This window comes from Jaculus jaculus, chromosome 7 (genome assembly GCF_020740685.1).
Source record: "Jaculus jaculus isolate mJacJac1 chromosome 7, mJacJac1.mat.Y.cur, whole genome shotgun sequence".
In the NCBI taxonomy this organism is placed as follows: domain Eukaryota; kingdom Metazoa; phylum Chordata; class Mammalia; order Rodentia; family Dipodidae; genus Jaculus; species Jaculus jaculus.
Window position 1 is genome coordinate 12,210,414 of NC_059108.1, and position 21,076 is coordinate 12,231,489.

At 43.6% G+C, this 21,076-nt stretch overlaps 1 protein-coding gene across 3 annotated transcripts in view; it reads right to left on the minus strand.

Moving 5' to 3' along the window:
- Positions 1 to 217: 217 nt before the first annotated feature.
- Katnal1 (katanin catalytic subunit A1 like 1) overlaps positions 218 to 21,076 on the minus strand; it is an 82,123-nt gene continuing 61,264 nt past the window's right edge. For all 3 annotated transcript variants that reach the window (XM_045154520.1, XM_004659986.2, XM_045154521.1), the window contains exons 9-11: positions 19,139 to 19,273; positions 2,498 to 2,624; positions 218 to 1,146 (exon numbers count right to left, since the gene is read on the minus strand). In XM_045154520.1, coding sequence (XP_045010455.1) covers positions 948 to 1,146; positions 2,498 to 2,624; positions 19,139 to 19,273 — 461 coding nt within the window. In that variant the 3' untranslated portion in view covers positions 218 to 947. The remainder of the gene's footprint in view (positions 1,147 to 2,497; positions 2,625 to 19,138; positions 19,274 to 21,076) is intronic.

The following is a 21,076-nucleotide window of genomic DNA, read 5'->3' on the forward strand; positions in this document are numbered from 1 at the left end:
CAATCAGCGCCAGGGAGAAGGAGGCAGACGCCGAGGACACTCAACACTTTCCAAAGCAGAGATCCGGAAGTTCCTGAGAGCTCATTGCTGAAGCAGACTCAAAACTCACCCACCACGGCTCAGGGAAGTTGTCAGAAGAGGGGGGAAGATTGTGAGAGCCACAGGTTGGGCACTGCCTCCCCCCAATAACTGGCTGCTGCTCCCACAAGGCCCCATGGGGAATATCAGCAACCCCACTGAGGAGCGCACCCTGTGGATGGGGGCAGGGAGGAGGGAAAGATGGTACCAACACATGATGTGTCCATACAAAATGTGTTCTTAATAAAAAAAGAAAAAATTAGCTATATGTTGAGTCTAACAGTAAGAATTAAATTCTATAGATTTCACTAACAAATTCACTTTTTCCTGCAGAATTTACTATCACTCTTCTCATAATGACAATTAATTTGACACAAACCCAGGTTTTTGTTAAAAACACATATATAATGTTTTAACATATATTATGTTATTATATTAACATATATTAATATATTATATATACTTCATGTTCACAGAGCAAAGAATTGAAACAAATTAAACAGGAATGGATGCAAGTGAGAAAAAAGAAATTCCTGCACTTTTTGTAAGCCAGTTCCTCCCACAGTACACTGCTGCTTTTGTGGGCACCCTGGTATACTGGTTTGGGTTTAACATTAACGCATGGGTATGCAGCATATCAGCACAAGGCTGGGAATTGGGGTGGCACCAGGAGACTTCCTATATGAGCTTTTCTACTAAATTAGATATCTTTGTAGTTCCAGATTCTCCCCCTCTGCCCCCTTGGCCTCCAAGTGAAATCTCTCCAATGAAAGATTCCAAACCTCTTTTTACTTTAAAAAAATAAAAAGGCAGAAATTTCTTCACATTTTATAAACCAAAGTACCAGGAGTCAAAGAGCTGACAAAACCTCAAGCAGATCCAAATTCAACCATCCACTTCTCATACTTCTCCAAGTCCGCGGCAGAAACGGACTTGGCGATTTTCTTGAGAGCCGACTCGAAGTCGCCCCTGGTGACGGGCATCTGGAGCTCCTCCTTGGAAAGGGCACGGATCTCTTCCGGGCTTAGGCCGTTGATGCGCCGCCGCATGGCCATCAGGGAAGCGTCCCTACAAACAGCCCAGTCAGTCAGTGGCAAGTCCCACAACCCTTCCCCCACACAAAGTTAGAGGAACACATGCTCAAGAGCCTTTTACATGCTTCTGATGCCACTTAGGTCCCCTTCACAGACCTAAGGGTCCAAGAAAGAGTATAGAAGAAACAAAGGACCCAAAGCATGAATGTTTACTAAACACTAAAGTCTGGGCTGAGCAGAAAATACTCAATTTGCTTTTCCTACCTGTGACTCAAAATTAGCCAGGAAATTTAGAAAGCCAAAACCAAATTTCGAAATACAGAAATAAATTCTTAGAAATGAATGCATGGCTAATGCTGAGATAATTCAAGCCATATATTAGTCTGCCTATCACCAAAGTACAGGGAGGAACCCCTCTCTCTTGAGCATGAACATACCCATCTGTAGTGGACAGGGAATATCTGTGGGCAACTAGAGGTATAACTTAGGCCTCTCACGAGCTCATTTGCCAGTTCTGTTTGACCAACTGGCAATCAACACGAAGGCTTGCAAGAAGTGGATGAGGCACACTCAAAGGACAGGCCAAGGAAACACTGAAGGTGTAAATGGTTTACTGCTGTGATGTGCAGGAACAATTGTGAGCTGACTGTGGGCTGCTAAACTTGGATGCACCTAAGAAAAACACTGAGAGAGAGAGAGAGAGACAGACAGACAGACAATAAGGCTTCAAAGAGAGGCCGCCAAAGCCAGTGTAAGGGGAGCTGCAGGAGGACACACAGAAGAAACCCTCTTTATCGAGTGATGTGAATTGTCTAAAAATTATGATGTCACTAAGTTGAAAGAAAACTTTTTCGAAGTGTGTTTCTCCCAATGCTCAAATTTTGTTCATGTGCAGATGGTAAAAAAAAAATAATAAAAGCCCAGTTAATTAAATAATATTGCTTATGTTGATGCAGCTAGGGTCCAACACAGAGCTAATTAACTATAGGTTGTTCTGCTATTATCACCAAGTTAAGCACAACAGTTTTTTAAAAATCAAAGCTCAAAACCTAAGTGAAAATGGGGCTTTAGCTCAGTGGAAAAGCACTTGCTCGGCATGAGCCATGTGCCTAGCATTTTAATTCCCAATATGGGAGAAACAGCCCTTCAGAGTGAGGCAAGGCAGGAGTCACACAGACCCGAGGACAGTTTGGACCTCTAGCTTAAGAACTAAAAGAAAACAAAGTGATTGTATTTTTATGCTTATTTATCTAACGAAGACCAGTGAAGCTGTATGTTAAAGAAAACAGTTTACAAGCTGGAAAACCTTTCAGGGAAACTAGTAGTTGCTTTCAGGTCAGGCGTCCTACAAAATCCACAGGAGCGCCTCAGTCACCCCAGCATACCTGCAGACGTTGGTTATGTCGGCACCAGAGTAACCCTCAATCTTCTCCGCTATGTCCTCCAGCTGGATGTCGGGGTCCAATTCCACCTCGCGGAGACTGATCTTCAGAAGCTCAGCTCTCCCCTTAGCTGTTGGAAGAAGTTGTTGTTACATGTTTTATTTTGCAAACCATTTTGCTGAAAATCACCTGCTGACATCCAGAAAAGGGCAATGCAAAACAGAGTCAATAACTGCAAGTCCCCCAGCATTATCAACACATCCCATGACTCAGGGAATCGTTCAACTTCTGCTCGGCTTGCAATCACAAAAGCATGGAAACCACTTCATTTTCTTTATTGACGGGCAAAGAACCTGCTTCTACGAACAAGGGTCTAAGAACCTTTACAAACACAAGCACAAACGCTAGTGTGTGCCGGCACCAGAACCGCTTTCAGTCAAAACTATTTGGCTTAGTTTTATAAAGTTAGACTGCAGAGTGTAATTCCTATGAATAGCTCTGTTCCAATTTTAGTATGGCAAAGGAGATTTACAGAACTCTCATCAGTATTTCAGACAACTCCTAAATCTCAACAACTGGCACAACAGCTCATTAATATATATATTTTTTAATTTGTAGAGTCGGCCCAGAGATACTCACTGTTCCACTATGAGTCTTCCCTGGTGCTGGGTTTAGAAGTTGCTCTACCACTGAGCTGCAATATCCCCAACCCTACATAAGGTCTGTAAATAACCAGTCCACACCTGACTGCTTTTAGTGGCAGCTCTGCTTAAAAGAGCACACTAGGGGACTGGAGAGATGGCTTAGCAGTTCATGTGTTTGCCTGCAAAGCCAAAAGATCCCAGTTCGATTCTCCAGGACCCACATAAGCCAGATGCACAAAGGGGTGCATCTGGAGTTTGTTTACAGTGGCTGGAGGCCCTGGCATGCCTATTCTCTCTCTCTCAAATAAATAAATAAAATAAAAACCCAGCACACTAGGGCTGGAGAGATGGTTTAGCAGTCCACCAAAATCCTTATGAACCTCAAGCTTTGGAAAGTGACTGTATTTGGAGACAGGCTTTCACAAAGGAGATTAAGGTAAACTGAGGTCAAAAAGGTTTCCCCTAACCCAATAAGACAGATATTATATTTTTAAATTTTTATTTATTTGAGAGAGATAGAGGCTGATAGGGAGAGAATTGGTGTGCCAGGGCCTCTAGCCACTGGAAACAAACTCCCAAAGCATGTGCCACTTTGTGTAGCTGGCTTACATGGGTCCTGGAGAATCAAACCTGGGTCCTTAGGCTTTGCAGGCAAGCACCTTAACCACTAAACCATCTCTACAGCCCAGGACTGATGTTCTTATGATAAGAGGTTATGGGAAAAGATACATGAAGAAAGCAGAGGAAGACAGCCATCTACCAGACGAGGAGAGACAAGACATTCCACTACACACCTTTGATGCCAAGGGCAAACCCAAATAACTTGCTCAGGGGACTTAGAGGACACACAGCAATACATTTATGAGCTCCCCAGCAGTTCTGCCACAGTAAGTGTGCGTTAGCTTTTGACATAAGACAAAAATGTTATCATCTACAAAGTTTACATGAGAAAACATTGCAATTAGATGACAAAAAATAATTGCCAGCTCAAAAGATGTCTGCAAAGCCTGATGACCTGGATTCAATTCCCCAGTACCCAGGTAAAACCAGATGTACAAACTGGTACATGTACCTGGAGTTCGTCTGCAGTGGCTACAGGCCCTAGCACACCCATTTTCTCTCTGCTTGCAAATAAAGAAAATATTTTAAAATAATTGCAAAAAAAATCACCGAGCAGGGTGGTGCACGCCCTTAATCCCAGTACTCAGGAGACTGAGGTAGGAGGATCACAGTGAGTTCAAGACCTGCCTGAGACTACGGAGTGAGTTCCTAGTCAGCCTGGGCTACAGCGAGACCCTACCTCAAAAACAAACAAACACGTCCTGTTTAAGTTTACAGTTCCATGTTGGGCTGCATCCATGTTGATCCTCAGCGGACTGCATCTGACACAGCGCGAGGGCCACAGGGCGGACGTGCTTCAGGGAGAGAGTACCTCGGCAGTGGGGCATGGTCATGGTGGCACAGGCTACTTTCTGGGAACTTGGAGGCTAGTTTTGCAGAAAACATTGGCTCTTTATTTGGGCCTGAAGATGTTCAAATAGATGCTCTATTACCTTACCCTTTGGGTCAGATTCTACTTGTTCATCACCCAAGAAATGTTTTGACCAGAACTATAATTCAGTGTTAACATGATCTAGAATTGCCTAGTCTATCTCCCCATGTCAAAGTCACAGTCGCCTACTGGCCACCTGACCAGGAATGCCAGACCTTGACAGGAGTGATGAGATAGCACTCGCGTTCCTAGAAAGGCTCTGGTGATTCCCAAAAAGGAAGAAACTTCCTCCCTGGTATTACCTGCCAGTGTTCATTCTTACCCTGTACCTGTCACCCAGTTCCCTGGAGCTGAGAAACTCACTGTGAACAAAGACCCCTTTTCTCCATGTTTCGGGCATTAAATAAGCTTTTCTTTGCCTCCAGTACTCATTTCCCAGAGACTGGCTTTCCATGGGATGAGCTTCCAGACCTGAGCTCAGTAATATCTTGTACTTGGGTAGTTAGGCCTCCAGAGCTATGAGCATGTTAATTTCTATTGTCTATTCCAACCAGCATTTGGTATTCATGATGGCAGCCCTAGAAAACAAGTTAATGGAATACCACATAGCAACAAAAATTAACCACATCTATATGTGATAACAGATGAATCTCTAAAATATACCAAGCAAAAAAATACAAATAAACACAATCTGTGTGATTTTGTTTATGCAAAATTTCAAAGGAGGTAAAACTTTTTGAATGCATTATTAAGCGATAGTGTTACAAAGAAAAGCCATAAATTAGCTCCGTAAGAGGGCCCACAGTCGTTCCTGGGGGTCAGGAAGGGAGGTACTTGGAGGAAGCACACAGGGGAGCTGAGCTGTTGCTTCTCAGGATGTGCCATTCTTTCCTATAAGTAGTTACATGGCTGTTTGGTTTGCCAGTTATTGGGTAAGCTGAAAATTTTGATGCATGTTTCTGTACTTGAGTTTTGTTTCCACACATGCACACCTAGTAAGCCAAAGCAAGGCAAGGCAAAGTGCATCCCTGTTGCAAATGAGCAGTCCGGGTGGGAGGAGAAGCTGGCCTATCTGAAGCTGTCCAGAGAAAAATGAAAGGAAGGGAATGACCAGAAAACCTTCATCTCCTAAGCGCCTTAATCAGGCCCTAAGCCAGCAGGTCCACGGTACAGTCCACAGGAGTCAAGTACGTGGTCTGACTAAAGCACCCTCTCTCCGGTAGATGGTCAGGACTGGGCAGAAAGAGGGAAGGGTACCAAGGAGTGGTGTCATTTGCTGCTAGACACCTGACTGTGTGGCTTTGGTCTTTGGAGCTGATTTTCAAGAGGAATGTGGAAGGATTTAAAACATTGGCCTAAGAGATGCCTTGCAGTGCTGTAAGTACAGCTTGATGGAGTATTCTGGTCAGAGTTGAAAGACATGAATGCAGTAAGAACTACGGACTGTGAGATTTGGCTTGTGAAGGTGAGAAAGAGCTTTGCCTGGACTGGTCTAGAAGCAGGCGGTGTGAGAGGCTTGTTGTAATGTCCGTGTCCTGAGAAGTTGTGCAGGGTTGCTTTGCATAGAAATGGACTGGTGTGAGCAGAGGTATGACAGGACACAGAAATGAAATCTTTGGGCTGAAACTGCTACCCATTCAGCTGCAATTGTATGAGAGATTACAACCATTGAGACTGGGCCAACTGACCCGCATTGGGACAATAGGAAGAATGCAGACTCTTTTGAAGGGGCCTAGATGCTCAAAGAATGTCCTATTCTTCAAAGTCTGCTTTATTCCCCCCTGATTTAACAAACTGGCACCCCACCTGGTATTATGCAGTATAAGAAATGCAGGAAAGAGAGGGTCACTGAATTTGCAACAAGGTCTTGTATTTGGAAATAGCCATGGGCAGTGTGAAGCAGGTTTGCTGGATGCCTCCATGGAGACCTGATGGAGGCGTGAGGATGGACCATGGCTTGCAATGGAGACCCAGTGGAGATGCCAGAACCATGAGATGGCTGCCAAGGAGAGCTGCCAGTCCTGGATGAAGTTTTCCAGGATTGTGAGTAGCCTAGCTGGAGAGGCAGAATTAGAGACTTGTCAATGACTAGAGTTGTTGGACTTGGAGCTACAGAGTTCGGGGCTTGCCTTGTTTAAATCTTGTATTGCCTGAGTATTTCTTTGCTATGCCCAATGCCATCTTTTGCAATGTGAGTGCTTATTCTGTGCCATTATGGGTTTTCTGGGGACACCCGCCACTGCACAGGCTGCCATTCCCAAGGGGTAACCAGGCTCCTGAAAAAGCCAGTGTGTGTGCTGAAGTAGCAGCATGTAATTCTTCAGCCCAGTGTCGGAACACCAGTGTACACACAGGTGTCTCACTGTGGCTGAGACCACGCCCTGCCTCGATAGGACGTAATATATTCTCCTACAGAATTCAAGTCCCAGGCAGCTGGCTTCCAAGGACCTGCCCCTAAAGGAAGACCTTCTGGCTTTGGAACATGGTAGGCCACCCACAGGAACTAGGACTTTGGGAGCAATTAACTTTTAATAGCAGCCATATCTGTAATTTGTTAAGAAGATTTTTCAGTGAAATTTATTAGCTCTGTAAAAAGGAATTAATGATATTTAATATCCTTGTGAAAAGATTTAACAAGGAACTGTGTTAGTAATAGTATAATGAACTTCCAATGCTATATAACAATGTCCACACACATTTTAAGTACAAATAAGCAAAGTTAAAAATACACACTCCAAGAAAGAATGAATGCAGGGGGTGAAAAAGGTCTTGGTAGGGGGTAGGAGGAAGGGAGGGTGGGGGAGAGTTATACAAAACTAATGACAACATAATCAATTCTATAGAAACCTTCTTCGTAGGTAGCATTCTATAAGATATAACCCTCAAAAGGGGGGGGGGGGGAGAAGGACCCAAACAGAAGAGTCCCGTAGAAGATGGAGAAACCATGGGCACTGGCTGGTAAACCTCAGTGACAGAACTGGGTTGCCCCCCACAGTGAGCTGTTGGTCAAGGAGACACATGAGGATCCCCAAATAATGTAGGCGATTGCGAAAGCAACTTGGTCACCTGCCATAGCTACACAGTGAGACCCTATTGCTGAAGACACCACAGCCCGCAATCGCAGGACATGGGGAGACCATGTCTGAAGCAAGAAGAAAACCAGTTCCCCTCCTGGCTAGTCCTCCTAGTGCTGGGTAGTGCTGTGGGAGCTGCTGGGGAATAGCAGTTGTTAATAGAGTGAATAAGCAGGAGAATACTAGGGAGATTCAGGAGACATCACTGCCTACCATGAGATGGGTCATCTCCACCACATCTACCAGGGCCCAGGAGTCACTGCACAGGAAATGGCAACATGAGTACAGCTCTCATTGCTAGCCTGACAACCAGTTCCAAGGAGATGATGACAGACACTGTGGTCACTCAAACCTCATCAGAACAGATCCAGAGGCTACAGAGAACACTAAGTCAGATTTCTAAGGGGGAAAGATTGGAAAAGCCCCAGGGAGGATGAGAATAAGCTGAGACTCCCCTCACCCCTGCCACCACAGAGACTGACTTCAGCCTTTAGGGACCCTCACTGAATACCAGTAACTCTACTGGAGGACCTCCCCTCAGTAGAATGGTGGCAGGGGAGAGGGGATAAGGAGTACAACCTTTTTATAAAACATCAATATTTTTTTTTAAAAAAGGAAAGTTCACACCTTACCTCTTATTTTCACAACCACTCGAGCTGACCAGGGAGCCCTGCTCACATGCCTGTGGGGCGGCGGCCCTCACTGAACCTCCGAGTTTCCCACTTCCTCTCCTGTGCCATCCGAGCCAGACAGAAGTCTACGGCATCAGACTACCTCAACATTAATAAATGTTCTCGGCACCCTGCCCCAAGTCAATTAACAGACAGGCCACGGAGAGTCCGAGAAAATTCGGAGTCCCTTCCACGGACAAGTACCTGGAAAGTACAGCACGCGCCAAGGTGAGACCAGTGTGGGAGAGAAGACTGCAAGGAGGGGACGCGTGCTAAAACGGGCTTCGAGTCACGGGAAGGTACAGAGGACAAGCTAGGATACAGGGCGCCTCAAACAATGACTTGGGAATGAAAAAGTTCAATGGAGCCAGGTGTGGTGGTGCATGCTGTAATCCAAGCACTGGGAAGGCTGTGGCAGAAGCGTCACAGGGTCAAGGCTGGCCTGAGTGACAGAGACAGAATGTCTCAAAAAGTAAAATAAAATGTAGTAAGGAGGAAGAGGAGGAGGAGTTTCCACCTTCATACCATAAAGCCTGCTCCTTGATATCTGAGCTTCCCTCACAGGCTCAGGAAATTGCTTCATCACTGTTTTCTAATGTGTTCCCCTCCTCGCTATGGTGAATTAAAAGTCCAGTCTGCTTCTGCATGCTGCTGGAACGACGCGCACTTCCACTAGTCAGACCTGCGGCCCTCCACTGCCTACTCCTGACGTACAGTCACAACAACGCAGTAGTACAACTGAAGCTCAGCCCACGTACACCAGATATCACATATATGCTGAGAAAGCACAGAAACTGGGGGCAAGACGAAATTTTAAAATCAGAAATAAAGCCGGGTGTGGTGGCACACACCTTTAATCCTAGCACTCGGGAAGCAGAGGTAGGAGGATCGCCGTGAGTTCAAGGCCTCCCTGAGAATACAGAGTGAATTCCAGGTCAACTTGGGCAAGAGTGAGACCCTACCTTGAAAAACAAAACAAAAATCAGAAATAAGAGCAAATTCACCTACATGTCACATTGTCATCTGTCTGTGACAGGACCAGACAGGGGAGCTGCTTCTAAAAGTGTGACAGTCCAGGTGGCTTCATTTCTAAGTCAAATGACTTCCACTACTGCATTAAGCAAGCTTATTATTCTATGAGCTCAATCAGCAAATTAAGCACTATTTTAAGAAAGTTATTAAGTAGTAGTATCATCAAATTTAACAGAATGAAGAGTAACAGCTAGGACAGGCAACATAAGACAGACCTGCAGGCTAAAATTTTACCCATTAATTATGTTAACTGTACAGCCTGGAGGTCTAGTCATAAACACAAAGAGCATCTTATGAAAATTAAATTTCAAAGGTCATAGGGCAGGCTTCCCTGTCTAGTCCCTGAGGAAGAGAATGGTTTCAGATTTGTCCTCCTATAGCTCAAAACCATAAAATGCAAGAAAAATACAAGGCAACTGTTCTCAAGCTTCAGCCAACAGGTAGCAAAGAAGTGTAAGTCCTTAGGTCTACCTGTAGTCCGAGTGACTGCCATAATGCCCTTTCAAGGAAGTAGCATGGCCCCAAGTCCCTCCAACAGAAAATGACTAGATACATTAGAAACAGAAAAGATGCAACCCATAAACCAAGAAAACAAAAAAATTACCAATTGAGACACAGTAACTAAATGTTAAGATTAACAAGTCAAAGGTAGAAAGCAGCATATTATCTATTTCTGAGTGTAAATTATACTAAAACTTGAGGTTTAAAACAATTTATTAGCCTTACAGTTTTTGTGAATAAAGAATGTTGAAACAGCTTAGCCAGACAATTCTAGCTAGGGGTGTGGGATGGTGCGTTTTGTAGGCTCAGTTAGGCTGGAGCACAGTACTCAAATACTGGTCAAACTTTATTCTGGAGAGTAACATTTAAACTGGTGGATTTCAGTCAGGCAGATCACTCCACCCAGTAGGGGCTGGGGGTGGGGGGGAACTGACCTTAGCCATCAGTTCAAGGTCTGTACAGTATAAGACTGGCTTCTCTAAGGAAGAAGGAACTTGGCATCAGGTGGTCTTCAGACTTGAACTGTGGGATCTGGTCCTCCTAGGTCTCCACTATGCCAACTCACCTGGAAGACTGTGGACTTGCAAACCCTGCAACCAGCCAATGTCCTGGAATTCCTTTCTGTGTACAACGGTAGCAGGAGTCTCATGAGGCTGCAGTCAAGATATGGGCTAAACAAGTTGTCCAGGGTAGCTCATCTGAATGACTGGCAAGGTAGCCTGGGTAAAGTAGGAAACTTCAGCACCTTCCTATTTGGGCTTCTTGAAAGCCAAGGGAGTATCCTCATGATAAAAACCAGGGAGGGAGGGCGCGGCAGGAACCACTATGAGACAGCCTCCAAAGTCTTTTGGCATCACTTCTGCCATATGCCATTCCTTAGAAGCAGACCTGGTATGGTGGCAAATGACTATAATCCCAGTTCTTGAGACCCTGAGGTAGGAGGACCATCTTGAGTTAGAGGCCACTCTGAGCTATAAAGTGAGTTCCAGGCCAGTCTTGTATTGTGCTGTAGTCAGCTCCATGTTGCTGGGATGAACACCAAACTAGGCATAGTTTAGGGGAGGAACAGGATTTATTCCAGGGGAAAGTACCATCAATGGTGGAAGAAGCTGGCTCCCATTCATAGATCCAAGCAGAGAGAATCCACCACCAGGCAGCAGACGCCAAAACCAGCCAGCACAAACTCAGAGCAAGCAGGACTCTGCAGAGCTTACACGTGCCTGCAGACTTTGGGCTGGAATTCAGATCTGCCCCCGTCGGAGCCCCCCCTGCCATGACACCTTAGGGCTGTTCTCCAGGACCCATCCCCAGTTATAGCTTAGGGCTGGACTCGAGGATCCGGCCCCAGTGACACCTCCTCCACCCAAGCAGCTGGAGGCAAGCTTTAAAAAAATACATTCGAACTATCATATTCTGTCATGGCCTCCAGTAGACTCATGACCATCTCACATTGCAAACTGTATTAAAGGTCCCCATAGGTTTTACCAATTTAACATAGTTACAAAGTCCTAAATCTCATTTGAGAATTAAATCTATCTCATAACTGTGAGTCCTGTAAAATCAAACAAATGTCAACATATAATGGCACAGAGTAAAAATTTCCATTACTATCAGGCATAACAAAGAGAGACTAGACTGATTCTAAAACCAATAATCATTAGTCAAACATCAAACATCTGCAGTTCAAGTTTGATATCTATAACTAGTGACTGACAGTCTCCAAATTCAGAATTTCCAATTCTGCCCCTCTAGCTGGGCTGAGCAACTAGGGAAAACTTAAATCTTTCAGTTTTATATCTTTCACCAAGAACATCAAATTATTTTCAAATTCAACCTTGATCAAACTTTTAGGGCTTGGGCAGCAAAACGTAGCCAGCCCTTATGCCAGTAGCCAGGTTCCAACAAAGTTCTTTGTGGTCTTTCCTTTTCCTTTGAGAGTTCATAAGCGGAGCCTCCAAACACAATTCTCTCTTCATTTAGCATTTTCAAATTCTCACCAACTAGCCCCTAAAATTTGGCTTACCAGCCCAGAAGCCATCTTTAGTTGCAAGTACCAAGTTCTGTCCCATTCCTCCAGCACGGAAGTTCCAAAAGACCAAAATCCACATGGTCAGATATAGCTTAACAACGCCACCCCCACTTTTTTGTACCAATTTATGTTGTAGTCAGCTCCACATTACTGGGATGAATCTCTAAACAAGGCAAAGTTTATGGGAGTAAGGGTGTTGTAGTCAGGTTTGCATTGCTGGCAGAAATCACCTGGCCAAGAGAAGCTTGTGGGGAAAAAAAAAAAAAAAGGTTTCTTTTGGCTTACAGACTCGAGGGGAAGCCCCATGATGGCAGGGAAAGCGATGGCACGAGCCAAGGTTGGACACCACCGCCTGGCCAATATCAGGTGAACAACAGGAACTGGAGAGTGTGCCAAACACTGGCAAGGGGAAATTGGCTATAATACACATAAGCCCACCCCCAACAATACAATGCCTCCAAGAGGCATTAATTCCCAAATCTCCATCAGCTGGGAGCCTAGCATTCAGAACACCTAAGCTTATGGAGGACACATGAATCAACCACCACAAAGGGTTTACTTTACAGATCCACAAGGAAGTCCCATCAGTGGCAGAAGAAGCTGGCTCCCACTCATAGATCCCAGCAGAGACACCACCACCGGCTAGCAACACAGCTAGCACCAACGGACAGGAGAGCAGCAGGTGTCTCGGCAGTGCTCAGATCTCTCTGCATGTCTTTGGCCTGGAAACCAGATACGCACCAGTAACACCTTAGAGCCAGACCCCAGGACCTACGCCCCCGGTGACACCTTAGAGCCAGACCCCAGGACCTACGCCCCCGGTGACACCTTAGAGCCAGACCCCAGGACCTACGCCCCCAGTGACACCTTAGAGCCAGACCCCGGGACCTACGCCCCCGGTGACACCTTAGAGCCAGACCCCGGGACCTACGCCCCCGGTGACACCTTAGAGCCAGACCCCGGGACCTACGCCCCAGTGACACCTCCTCCAGCTAGGCAGCTGGAGGCAAGCTTTCATAAAGCACCTGAGTCTACTGGGGGGCATACATTCAAACTACCGCACTGGCCTAGAGTGAGACTTGCTTTAAAAGAAAAGTTTCTAAAACTCTATTCCTTAAGAGAAGACCACCAAACCTATGTTTGAGGGAGAGTGGTGAGTCACACATCTTGAAAGAAAGAAAGTCAAAGAATTAAAGAGACAGAGGGAGAGGAAAAAAAACAGTACAAATGAGATTTTTTCAATATTATCTAGAAAAATTAACAAGGCAGAATACAGATAAGTAAGCAAAGACAGATAACTAAGAAAAGATTGGTGAACACAGAGAGATGAATATACATTATCCTACCTCAGAAAAAAAGATATGAAAAAAATATCAAAATGTCTAATCTGTACGCAGGACAAAAAAGAGGAAAATATATCACAGAAAGAGAGACATCAGAGTCAACCTGAAGAAAAACAATGATAAATAAATTATCTTAAAAACAACCAGAAAAGGGCTAGAGAGATGGCTTAGCAGTTAAGCGCTTGCCTGTGAAGCCTAAGGACCCTGGTTCGAGGCTCAATTACCCAGGACCCACATTAGCCAGATGCACAAGGGGGCACATGCATCTGGAGTTCATTTGCAGTGGCTGGAGGCCCTGGCGTGCCCATTCTCACTTTCTCTATCTGCCTCTCTCTCTATGTGTATCAGACACTTTCAAATAAATAAATAAAAAGAAAAAGAAAAAACAGAGAAGACAGTGACTGAAAGAAATTCCAACCCAATGTCTCTAAACATATACTACACCAAATGCCATCATTTCCCTTCTAAATATCTATGCAAGAAAAATGAAAGCACATGCCCACACAGATTCCTATTAATACACATGAGAGCTTTATTCATGATAGTCCCAAAGGGGGATGGATAAACAATTTGTGACATGCCCACACAATGGACCACTACTCACCAATAAAAACAAGCAATGTGGATGAAACTCTAAATTGCTATGCTGCGAGAAACAAGTCACACAATAATACTGATATGATCTTTATATATGAAATTCAAAAGAACTTACAGAGACAAAAGTTGAGATCCAGCCAGGCATGGTGGCATACACCTTTAATCCCAGCACTTGGGAGGCAGAGGTAGGAGGATCTCTGTAAGTTTAAGGTCACTCTGAGACTACTTAGTGAGTTCCAGGTCAGCCTGGGCTCCAGAGAAAGACCCTACCTTGAACAATACAAAACAAAAAAATCAGATCTGTGGTTATTGTGGCAGGGTGGGGGGTGTGGGAGAAGGAAGGAAGGAAGGAAGGGCACAAGAAATCCTCTCTCTATGAAGGGCATGCTGGCATCGATTGTGGTGGTTTCAGAGTGGCACACGACTGCTAAAACTCTGAACTTTAAATGAATGAAGTTTATTCTGTAAGTTATTCAATAAAGCTAATTTAAAAATAAGTAGCCAAAGGGGAAAAGACAAGATAAAAAGTAATACTCATGTGAATGATGGCTAATATTACACCAAAAAGAGAGGCCAACCATCAACATTCTATCATGGATGATGGAGGGTGCATATGACAAGGCCTTCATTCCTTCCAGAGAAGTTACTGGCAGAGAATGGTGGTGAGGGAGTGGAAGACATTTTGTGCAGGGGTGTAGACCACATGCTCGGACAGTGACCTCCACCATGCTCATGTAGGCAGCCTAACTAAATTCAGTGGGTTACAAGTGCATGTACACACACGGAAAAACGGACATCAAAGTAGAGGAGGGAAGGGGATCAGTGAATGGGGATGTGAAGGGGCATCAAGAAAAGACAATTGGAGGAGATTATGATCAAAATATGTTGTATACATATATGAAAACTGTCAATAAAATATTGTTAAAAGATAAAATTTTATTTAAAAGGCCTAGAGTGACATTGACGACACTGACATAAGAAACCCTTGATGTTGTTCCCTGCTGACAATGGGAAGACAATGATAACATCAGCGTATGGTTCAGAATGTTATTATGAGAACTCTGGAAACCAGTCAACAGATCACAGCCCCCGGCAAGCTTAACATCTGGGACTGCCCTGGGCAGGTAAGGAAAGCTGTTTCATTCACTTCAGCTGACTCAATCTTCCCAGGCTAACACAGCTCAGGAGAGGAGGAGGAACAGCCAACTGGAAGCTTCTCCTTGGAAGGGAAAGAGAAGAGTGAGGCACGCCATGTAGCTTTCCGTGGAACTTTACCTCAAAGACTGCATTAGAGCTCAGACCAGAACCAATGAGGAGGAATAAGCACACCATGGATGCCTGGGGGCCACTGAAGACCCAAGAGAACACAGCAGCGCCACAGGACTGGGAGAAACTGCCCCGAGAGGAAAGGAGAAGAATGGAACCCATGTCGGAAGTACCCAAGAGACTACTTGTGTCGCCTTGACTTGGGGCACCGACAGAACTGGTGTATCCTGGAGCCTAAGGGCCACAGGGACCGTGAACAGCTTAGCTTGTTCAAGGCTAGAGAGCTAACAGCGCCACCGACAAATGCCAGAGGGAGCAAGAGAACACAGGCTCCTGGGAAAGAAAGCAGCAACCCTTTAAAAATTGGAAAATTAGTGCTGGAGAAATGCCTTAGCATTAAGGCGCTTGCCTGCAAAGCCTAAGGACGCATGCTGAACCCTCCAGGCCCATGGAGGCCAGATGTACCAAGTGATGCAAGGGTGCAAGGTCGCACATGTGCACAAGGGGGTGCACACAACTGGAGTTTGATTACAGTGGCTGGAGGCCCTGGCACACCCATTCTCTTTCTCACTCTCTCTCTCACTCTCATATTAAAAAAATAAATAAATAAATAAAAAGACAGTCTGTTGGGCTTGCCTAAAAAAAAAAAAAAAAAAATTGGAAAAGGAGTTGCACCATGGTGGTGAATCCCAGCACTCACGAGGCAGAAGTGAGAGGATAGCCCTGAGTTTGAGGCCAGCCTGAGGGTACACAGTGAGTCCCAGGTCAGCCTGGGCTAGAGTGAGACCCTTCCTGGAAAAGATAAAGAGAAATATTTGGGAAATTATATACAAAAACCCAGAGAAGTGTTCCCACAAAGTTTGTGAGGCCCAGACGCCCGCTCCCCCTGCACACAAAGCCAATTTGTAACAGGAAGAGGTCCTTGTTCCTTCAGCACAGAAATCCCCGTGAAGAGTACAAGGGCATGAGAGAACCACCGCCCAGCTGAAGGGAGAGTGCTACTAAGGACCTCTACAACAACGAAACTTAAGCATTACTTGTCAAGAGTTCAAAATAATTATTATAAGGAACCTCAGAGCTTTACAAGAACACAGATAACAGCTAAATGTAAGGAAAATGTTTGCTTTGTTAACTTTCGATTTTCTATTTCGTTGATTTCTTGTCTCATTTTCACTTTTCCTTTATATTTTGAGTTTAATTTTCTCATTTGTCTGAAGTTAGAAATGGAGTACTGATTTTAAGCCTTTTCTTCTATAATGTAAAAACTTACAGCTGTGAATTTTAATGGCTTATGTGGTCCACACTAATCCAAACACAATGAAGAAAATTCTGAAAAATGAAATTCCAACTTTGTTTAATAACATAATGCTGATTCACATGCCTCATTTTTTTTTATTGCCTGTAAGATCTGTGGTGATGACTCATTTTTCATTCCTAATATTGGCAATTTATTTTACCTCTTGCTGTTGATCATTCTTCCAGAGACTTATCAATATTAGTTTCTTCAAAGAACCCAAGTTTTGTTATGTTTATTATATATTATTTCATTTGTTTCTTCTTATTTGTATTTTTCCTCTACACTTTGCGCTTAATTTTTCTTTTTTACTTTTCATTTTTTTGAAGCTAGAAGCAGAATACTGATTCTAAGCCTTTCTTCTTTATTTCAATGGAAACATCAACAGCTATAAATTTCCCTTGGAGCAATGAGTGGGCTTCCTCTCACAAATTTTGATATTTCATGTTTGTTTCTACTTCTAAGTTAATATAATTATCTGTTTTTCCTCTTGTCCTTGGTTATCTAGAATTAACTTGTTTAATAGCAGAACACTGGGGATATTCTAGGTATATGAGTGATCTCGTGTTGGCTTCTAATTTAATTCCATTACTGTCAGTATTATACTCTGCTAGATGCTAACTTTCAAGTTTTGAGTTAATGTTTCTCAATAAAGAAACATTTGTGGTGATAAAAAGTGGTGATAGAACAACTGGATACACATATATGGGAAAAACTGGATACACGTATATGGGAAAAATAAAACTCAACCTCTGTCCCCCAGCACCCTGCCCAACTAATCCAGCCTCCATCTCCCCACCACTCCCAACTGATCCTCCAGCCTCCGTCTCCCCACCACCCCCAGCTGATCCAGCCTCCGGCTCCCCACCACCCCTAGCTGATCCAGCCTCCGGCTTCCCATCACACCCAACTAATCCAGCCTGTCTTCCCACCACACCCAACTGATCCAGCCTCTGTCTTCTCCCTCTCCCATATACAACTAATTCAACCTGTGTCCCCCAACACATGTAGGCAACTAATTCAACCTCTGTTTCCTCCCTAATACATAATTAATTGAAGGGATTCAAGATCTATATAGTTTCCAAAAGTAAACAGAGGAGAAAAGCTCTGCAGCCTTTTAAAGTAAGCAAAGATATTTTAAGATTTAAAAACCAAGGGCTGGAGAGATGGCTTAGTGGTGAAGAAGCTTGCCTGCAAAGCCAAAGAAAACAAGTTCAATTCCCCAGTTTGTTTGCAAATAAATAATTTTTTAAAAAGATATAAAAGCCACCATTTATGGAAGAAAAAATTAACAGAAAGATTTTTCCAAAATTAAATTTTTCTGGTTATCAACAGACACCAATAAAGAAAATTCAAAGTCAAACTACAAAATGAAAGAAGAAATCACAAGTCATATATTTGATAACAAACACAAATACAACATTAATAAAACATTGTGTGGCATAATCACATGAAGAAGCAACTATGTACATGCCATGTACAGCCAGATAGAGACTCCATTTACATGAAGTTTGGCAAAACTAGGCTGTGGAGATGAAATGAAATCAGGTAAAGTTAGTGTTCAATAGGGTCTGAATTAACTGGTGAGACATACAGAAACCTTTTGGGTGACAGAAATGCCCTCCATCCCTAATTAGGAAACTGGCTAAAATAGCACATTATTCAAAACTCATTAAATTGCACACTTAAGATACACTTTTACTGTGTATAAAATTTTTCTCAAAAAGATAAAATTTTCAACATTCATCAAAATGAAATCTTTTCAAAAGAATACTTTTCAAAGAAGACTATTTTGAAAGACTACAAGAGAACTTTATTTTTAACACTTAAAAGTTTAATTAAAACTTATCAAATTTAGGGCTGGAGAGACGGCTCAGCACTTAAGATGCTTGCCTACAAATCCTAATGATCCAGGTTTCATTCCCCAGCACCCATATAAAGCCAAACACACAAAGTGGTGCATGTGCCTGGAGTTCGTCTGCAGTGACTAGAGGCCCTGGCATGCCCATTTTCTCTCTGTGCGTCTGTCTTTCTTCTATCTCTTTCTGCTTATGAATAAAAAATTATACATTCTGGGCTGGAGAGATGGCTTAGCGGTTAAGCGCTTGCCTGTGAAGCCTAAGGACCCCGGTTCAAGGCTCGGTTCCCCAGGTCCCACGTTAGCCAGATGCACAAGGGGGCGCACGCGTCTGGAGTTCGTTTGCAGAGGCTGGAAGCCCTGGCGCGCCCATTCTCTCTCTCTCCCTCTATCTGTCTTTCTCTCTGTGTCTGTCGCTCTCAAATAAATAAATAAAAAAATTATACATTCTTTTAAGCTGGGCATGGTGGCACATGCCTTTAATCCTAACACTTGGGAGGTAGAGGTAGGAGGATCATCACGAGTTTGAGGTTACCCTGAGACTACATAGTGAATTCCAGGTCAGCCTGGGCTAAAGTGAGGCCCTACCTCAAAAAACCAAAAAGGAAAAAAAAAAAACAAAACTTGTCACATTTCAAAGTAAAAACACAAGTGCTACAAATCTTGCTAACAAAAAAAGCTGCTCTGAATGGAAGTTTCTCTAAAATGCAAAGTACTTTAACAGCATACTGTTGTCTCAGTTTCTGTCCACTAGAAATTGGTTTCATAATGATGCAACGAGGTGAAGGAACAGGAAAGGAAGCCGAAGTGGCAGACAGGCCAGACAGGAGGAAGGCACCCTACCTGTTGGGAGAGGGATGTATATCCTTTTCTCTAATCTCCTTCGCAAAGCTTCATCAATGTCCCACGGGAAATTAGTAGCAGCCAATACCATGACCATCTTTGAGGGATCGTCATTTTCCAAGGCTCCTCCAACCCCTAGACACAGGAAGTAGGGAAAATGTCATGATAACCCTTTATTCTTTCACTCAATGTGTGTAAATGTGTGAATGGTACAGGATCCATGAGGAAGACTTGGTCTCTTTGACCTTATGTGTTGGTGGTAAAACCAGACACATCAACCCATAACTACAAAACAAGCAAAAGGCATCATATTATCCGGTTCTAATTCAAGACAAACCAAATTTTCAATAAGAAAATAATGCAGATTTCTTCTGAAATGAAAAGACATTAAAGATTAGGTTCTGCTTCATTCCTTTAGGGTTTTTTTTTTATCATAATTTGCCTCAAAACCTTTCTTTTTCAAGTTTTGAGTTTAATTTAGTTGATCTTCTCAAGAAACAAGAAGAGCTGCAAGTTTACACTTGCTTCATACTGTGAAAGCCAGGATGAATTGTAATTATCTTCAAACTTGCAAATAACTCACAACAGTAAAGGGAAGGATTTCAGGAATTAATCCCATCGCCAGCACTGCTCGAGCACTGGACAGTGTTCTCAACCACAGACAAGCACGCAGAGCCCACTCTTGCATGATTTGATGTTTCTTTGCCAGGTAAGGTCAGCCCAGGCTGACCTGGAATTCCCTCTGTAGTCTCAGACCAGCCTTGAACTCACAGTGATCCTCCTACCTCTCTGCCTCCTCTGGGCTTGGACTAAACATGTGTAACACCACACTTGGCAGTGATTAAAATCTTACGAATGAAAATATCAGATCACATGACATTTACTCTGGACAATGTACAGTGAGATAAGTAGTATGTATGTGTACAGTTATATACATGTAAAACTCACAGGCTTTATTGACATGACTTTCTAACAAAGTAGATTTAGAACAACTAAGTTCAATATGTACCTTCTTATAAATTAATATTAAACTCCTCTTCAATCATTATCACAAAGAATAAACTTCTCAAGCTAATAAGCAATGGTTGTGAACACTCTTCAATGAGATTCTGTTAGCTAAATCTGTATTTAGTCATTTTTTTGTTTCTAATTTTAAGCACCCAATGTCTCCTTTACATCCTCCTCCGTCACCAAGTAAAAGCATTTATTCCTTTACACATAACTAAAAGCGGTAAGCTCGCTGGGGCAGGGTGCTCGGTGCACAGAGCAGTTACTTGTCTTGCCCGGCCCGGCAGTGGCGTCGCACATCACCCGTACTGTCAGTGTTCACTGCGAGTGCCCGCGGCTGCTGAATGGTTTGCAACAACACTCTCTGGACAGTAACAGGTTTTTATCTCTTGTCATGATTTGCTTAAATTGCCTATCATCTGTAACACAACTACCAAGTAAGGTATCTACAGACAGCAGCTCTGAATCCTAACCCTCTTCCTTCTCCGGCTCCCCAGATACCTTTGCTTCGGACAGCTCCAACCAGTGTTTCAAAGCAGCCCAGCTAGCCCCTTCCATGCCTCCTACCTCTGACGAATATGATTCCTACTATGTTTTCACTGCACCCAGACCTCACTTCTAACACAGAAAGTACCACATATACTATACGTTGTGGGTCTCAAAACATTTTGGTTTCTGGACCCTTTTTCACCCTTACAAATTACTGGGAGATCCAAAGAGTGGTGTGTGTGTGTGTGTGTGTGTGTGTGTAATATACCTATCAATATTCATCACTAGACATTAAAACAAAGGGGCTATGGTGTAGCAGTGCTGAGCTCTGATTCATGAAGATAAGCATGTTTTATGAAAAACAAGCACATTTTTCAAAACAAAGGTTAGTAACAAGACTTCGGCAAATATTTTAATGTCTAGGTAAGCTGAACTCTGCCA